The 6246-nt window shown below is 39.8% G+C and overlaps 2 protein-coding genes across 2 annotated transcripts in view; one reads left to right on the top strand and one right to left on the bottom strand.

Moving 5' to 3' along the window:
• Window positions 1-1004, top strand: part of mapk7 (mitogen-activated protein kinase 7) — a 9026-nt gene extending 8022 nt beyond the window's left edge. The window contains exon 7 of the mRNA XM_010796899.1: window positions 654-1004. Within this exon, the coding sequence (XP_010795201.1) occupies window positions 654-801 (148 nt within the window). The 3' untranslated portion in view covers window positions 802-1004. The remainder of the gene's footprint in view (window positions 1-653) is intronic.
• Window positions 1005-1841: 837 nt separating this feature from the next.
• Window positions 1842-5945, bottom strand: LOC104967447 (serine protease 33). The gene is made up of 6 exons (XM_010796900.1): window positions 5671-5945; window positions 5371-5483; window positions 5153-5232; window positions 3890-4161; window positions 2507-2667; window positions 1842-2354 (listed from the first exon to the last, which is right to left on the bottom strand). The coding sequence occupies exons 1-6, from the start codon at window positions 5711-5713 to the stop codon at window positions 2109-2111; spliced, it is 915 nt and encodes a 304-aa protein (XP_010795202.1). The 5' UTR covers window positions 5714-5945; the 3' UTR covers window positions 1842-2108.
• Between the last annotated feature and the right edge of the window lie 301 nt (window positions 5946-6246).

A 6246-nucleotide genomic window follows, 5' to 3' on the forward strand; every position in this document is an offset into this window, starting at 1 on the left:
ATCCCCTTTGAACAGCTCGTAGATGTAACCAACGATGGCCTTGTAGTCGGCCAGAACCAGCCATTTCCTCCTGCAGAAAGGAGACAATCTCCTCCAAGTCCGTTTGGTTCTTTCTCCGAAATAATAGACATAGTTTCTTGCACAACCTTTTCAAAGTTCTAATATTTATGATAATCTGATGCTGATGTGCCAAAAGATTAAGTATTTCATTATTTGAGAAACCTAAACTAAAGTACTGCTTCACAAGATGCTCCACACTCAGGACGCTGCTGTCTCCTTCTCAAGTCACTTACGAAACTACGACTTTACTCTCGAAATCTGTTTTTTTTCCTAAGTGTGGCCCTAATACTCCGTCGTACTTTTGCCATTTTAATGAATTACTGGCTTTTCTATCAATGTGTACTTATTTTGTTTTATAAATGTGTGCCTGCCTCGTTATTTAATATTTAATAACTTCAATTTTGCCTTTTATCTGCACTTTCCTTTTGCTATAACAATGTAAATACTCGCTGTGGGACCAGCAATGCATTTGTACTGTAAATAATCAGTTCTCATTACAATGATACTGTGTTGTCACTCATGCTATTTAAATGAGTATAATATAAAAAGAGGGATAACTTAATGCTTTCTGTATTTCCCTGCTACTTCCTCAGTTACGACTCGGCCCCCCTCTCAGCCTCCCTGCTCTCTGACTGGAGCGAGGTGCACCGCATGACGCCAGCTGATCTGGAATCGCTGCAGCAGGAGTTACAACTCGGCTCTCCCATGATCCTCTCTGATACCATTCCTCCTGATGCCTGACCTTCCCTGCCTGGACTTTATAAGACAACACTTTGATTTGTGTGAATGTTCGATTTTTTAATATAGCATGAAAATCTTGACTGAAGACTTATACAGACTAACTTAAAAAGCTAGCTTGTTTTTCTTTTTTTAAATATGCACTTTTTGTATTACCATAATGACATGTTGCGCTCTCTTTCTAATAAAGAAGTGTCATCACCTGCCTCTGCTTCTGGATATTTAATAAACGACAGTAACATCTGTAAGGGAAACTTCTGCAGCAATGGAGAGTCAGGAGCTTTGATGTCAAACACTGATGGTTTATTACAAATATCGGCCGGAGAATTCACATCACAACTCACACAGCCAGAGGTTCTGACTGCACGGGAGGGTTGCCACGTCAATTCTCAAGCGCCTCTCTCTCGCTAGACCTTTTAACTAGTTTGCAGAGAGTAATCAACATATTGGGGGAGATAATCTAAACATCTGGGAACACTAGAGATAGCCTAAACATCTGGGGACAGTGAATCACTTGTCTGACCCTCATGGCCTCGAAGATTACGCCTTGGAGTCCACAAACACCGAGAAGGAAGTGTTCCAGCGTTATCACAACCATAAACCGGTCCATTTGTGACCGAGAGTTGCCCGGTCATAAACTGGGAATATCAACATAAAGCAACACATTCCTAGATAACTGAGTCAGGGTTGGTCATAAAAGTCAAAGGGCAAAAAGGTTTGATATTTTAGGAGTAAAGGAGTTAGAATGATCCCCTAACAACATTGATATTAAGTTGGTACTGTTGAAAACACACCTTAAAATTGGCTTACTGCTTTTAAAATAAACATTTGAAAAAGGATTAAAAAAAACTTGAAAAGTGTCCTGAAAATATGATGGGGATATTTGTTCAAAAACGTTAATTCTGAGGAGTTGTAATCAGATGTATAAGATGTCGATATAAAAAGGCTAGCTTTAAAAGAGCATGAATAAACCTACTTAAACAACACGTGGATTGTAAAACACTTCCAAACTCGGCTATAAAAAGTTGAACAGAGCACTGACCTGATTTTTAAGAATCAAATGAACAATTTATTTCAAATACAGAACACATAATTTATTAAGCTCATAATTCTGATTTCAAATACAAACCTATCAAAACTACTTTTAATCAGTTAAAAAATGTACGATTAAAATTACATTTCTTGTTCAATATGGCTTGATATGCACTTCAGGTTTCTAGTTCTACCATTCAGGAAAACTTTTGGACGCGAGTCTGACATATTATTTGTTTTCTCCTTCATTTGGCCTGATATCGCGTTGATAAAGTGTTCTACTTCTGAAGCAGGATCAGTAGAGAGGTGACCAACATGGCCGCCCTCCCACACCAGTTCTTTGCAGCTCGGCCATACAGGCGGATCCCTGGGACCGTGTCTCTGATTAAGCTGGAGTAGCTGGTGACTCTCGCGTAAACACCTGGCTGGTTCTCTTGAGCACAGCCCAGTCCGAAACTCACCACCCCCGCCTGCACCCAGGTCCCATTCACCATCTTGCAGACAAGGGGCCCTCCTGAATCGCCCTGAGGAGAAGACACACTCAAATCAGCTTGGGGAGGAAATAAAGTGCTCTAAAAGGAAGATCTTAAAAACTACACAGTGCATGCTAGCAGCTCGTGAGTGTGTCTGAGTGACTGTAAATACAGAGCATCACAAACAGCTGATCCAACAGTACCTGGCAGGAGTCCTTTCCGCCCTTCTGGTATCCAGCACAGATCATGTCATACAGGATGTCCACCTGCTCCGTCGGGTGCGTCTGGTACATCTCCTGACATGAACTCTGGGAAATGATTGGCACCTCCACTTCCTGCAGAGTCCCGACTCCTGGCAGAGGGACTGAGGGGAACACAGGGACAAAAAGAGGATGGTGAGGGAGACTTTGTAACTTCTGCAACTAAACAGTTTGTGAAGGAAAATCTTAATGAGACAAGTATTTAGAATCAAAGAAGGCTGCAAGACACCGACGTGATCTCTGGCGCTAAAGGTTTATTGGATCTTGTAGAATAGTGCAATCACATTATATAACACCATACATTCTGAAGCCAAGCCATTCTCTCTCGATATTTATCCTAAATATGGGAAGCGGTAAACTTGTTTATTTCATTTCAAACCTTTATTTATCCAGGTGTATCCCATTGAGATCATTGATCTCTTTTTCAAGGGAGACCTGCAAATCTATCCAAAGTTGTAACACTAGATGGTTCCTTAAAACCCTTGTTAACATTTTCAAATCAAAAGATCTGTATCATCGCTGTCTCTGAAATGTGTCGCAAGGCTTTGTATCTCACTGACCTCGCAGTCTTAACTCTCATCAGCAGTGGGCTGACAGTTCTGCGCATCTATGTTTTAAGACTACATTTTGGAGAGAATAACTTGACAGGAGGAGAGATATAACACATTTGATATTTAACCTATGGCCTACTTAAATGATTCATAAATAAAATAATAACATTAAGAAAATACTTAACATAGGTAGTCAGCATGCTACAATCTACAGTAGTATGGTTCAAAATGAATTCTAATTGCTAGTATGTTGGTGCAGTTAAGCATTTAAATGACATCTTGATTGTATTTTAAACTATTTATTGTGTATAAATATTTTCTAACAACCCCTAAATGAAAAGTGGAGTAAAGTGAGGGTTTAAGATTGAGTTGCTATATTTGAAAACGCTTATTAAAATGTTTTACCAAAAAAAGTGTTGTACTTTTTTTGGTAAAACTAGTTCAAATGATAAAAAACAATTAAAATATTGATGTTAAAAATAACAACATCTTGATTCTTACATTAATCAATTTCCCACCCAAACTGTACTCTTTACTATGATATGCCAGCACAGCACACACATATTTATCTTTAAAAATATATAATAATTAATATCATAAACATATAACTGTATGGCAAATAAATACTAGTGTATTCACAAATGATGTGTGTTCCACTATCATGCATGACATCAGAAAAACCAGGGCATTTCAGAGACCTGTAAAATAATTAACTGCTGCACAACAGTAATCTTTACATATACTAAGACAATGTGCAGAATTTAGCAAGCCTTACCGTTATCTCTGACATTTCCCCAACCGGTGACGTAGCACTGCAGGCCTCCTGGGAACAGCGTGCCAAAGTCGGGCAAACAGACGGGCCGGACGTAATCTGACCAGGTCACTGGGCTGGACAGCTGCACCAACGCCAGGTCCTTCCCATTGTGCGGCTCGCTGTAACCAGACGGGATCACCACCCGGCTCACACTGTATGTCGACTCGTGCAGATTCCATCCGTTCAGCCGGTACCGGCCAACGTAGACGACGAAAGAGCTTAAATCTGAGGGACTGAAAGAAGACATATGAATACTGTATGACTGGAAATTCGAAATGTGAAACAATAAGGAATGTAATGCCAGACAGGTGCTACTTGAAATGTTTACCATAATCTAGGAGAAAAATAAAAAGTTCTGCTCACTTGCACTCACTTTAATAACAACATGTTGGTCCTTGAACATTCATCTAGTAAAGTCAAATAAATCAAATGAAAACTCCTTTGTCCTACTAAGCAACATTCATTAGAAATAATCGTCAATTAGTTGTCAACATTAGAAACACTCATTATTATTGATGTTGTCAAATTCACCACAATGGCGCAGGACACAGGCATGTGGTTGTTTTTTTATTGAAAGGCCACTGTTTTTAATAGCTGTTCTTGTAGTATTTTGACTGTTTCTACATATTGTGTTATGACTAGGTATTTCTACTACCTTGTCAAATAGATTGTAAAACTCTAAGATACTTCCTGGTTAGCTTGTATGCACCACAAGCCTGGAAAACACACACCTCAATTCTGAGGCCCAACCCTGGGTTCTTTTAAATCAAGGTTAAAAAGCTTTCTTTTTAATGCAGCCTATCCTGAGATCCTTTAACCGTGCCTTATCATTGCACTTTTAGCTGCAGTCAGTATTTTATCGCTTTTATGAATTGTCTTTTTTTTGTTTGTGTGTTTGTTTTTAATTATTATGTGTTAAATACCTATGTGAAGCACTTTGAATTGCCTCTGTGTCCTAAAATGTGCTATACAAATAAACTAACCTTGAACATTAAACAAATAAATCAAATAGGGTTTGTTTGGAGGGAAAGTCATTTTCTATAAGACTTTCTGGTGTGCATCCTTGCAATAAGTTAAACATTTAAAAACAAATCAATCAAGTTGGGATATAGAAGCTTCCTGAGATAACATGATATTTAACACCTAAAATTACCAAAACAGCTCACAAAGGAATGTGATCGTCCCTCAGCAGTGAATCAGTGAGTCTGAGGACAGTTTACTTACTTGGGGAAACAATGAGCGGCTGATAAGACCCAGTACTCTGAGATGATGGAGCCTCCACAGATATGACCAGCAGTCGTTAACTGGAGGCCGAAGGGGGGAGGGAAAGGAGTGAGTCACCTCGGCAAGCAACAAGCAAACTCCCCCTCAGCAGGTTTTATAAACAAGACCTGGAGTAAACCCCATATAACTGATGATGAAGAGTATTACAAGGGACCTACCTGTATATCCACCTGCCACGGCCAAGCACCATCTATGGCGTCCATCCCTCCCACAATCCGGTTCTCCACTATCGGTGATCGGCCACATTCTTGGGCATACGAAGCCAAAACGCCTAAATATATTAACACAAATTACATTTAAGATTCACTTTGGTCGATGAAGCTGTTTTTTTTACTCAACAAGCGAAAATACAGTTCTATCCGATTAGCTAACACAGTGTGTTTAACAGGTGGAAAAGAAACAGCAGACATGGCGAGAGCAAGGGGGACATGAAGGGGGAAATGAGGGTTCAAACTCACCTATGCACAGAAAGATGGCACGAAACTGTGATTTTGGCGACATTTTGTCCGATTTCGCAACTATTGAGGAGAACCGACTATCTCTTAACAAAGAACAGTATCCTCTAAAAACGTTACATGCAATTCCCCACTTCTTCTTCCTATGTTGAGGCTTAAACTGGAGCAGTAAGACAATTAAAAAAGTTACATTTCCGTCCGTTTTGCCGTCGATAAATCCCTTAACGGTTCAAGGCTTTCCGAAAAATTCTCAGTAAACGCCTCGATCACCAACAGATGGTTACCTGTGCCCCTACAGCCAATCAAAAATGCTTGTCCCGCCTCCTAATTCACCTGAGCACCAATTACATTTAAGGAGCACAACCGCGGACCAACCAGATCTGCCTCCTGATTTGGTAACAAGAAATGTCCTTTTTCCGATTTTGTGTGAATAATATGATCCTTTTCTCTTTTCCCACCGAGCGAATTTGCATGTTAACATTTCGTCAGTTAATCATGCAGGCCTCAATCCCAGACAGAGGTAAGTGATCACATGCGGTTAGTCCACTTGTTTTTGATTTTACTTGCAAATAGCCTAAC

The sequence above is a fragment of the Notothenia coriiceps genome, unplaced genomic scaffold, assembly GCF_000735185.1.
Source record: "Notothenia coriiceps isolate Sejong01 unplaced genomic scaffold, NC01 NC01_scaffold00037307, whole genome shotgun sequence".
NCBI lineage: Eukaryota > Metazoa > Chordata > Actinopteri > Perciformes > Nototheniidae > Notothenia > Notothenia coriiceps.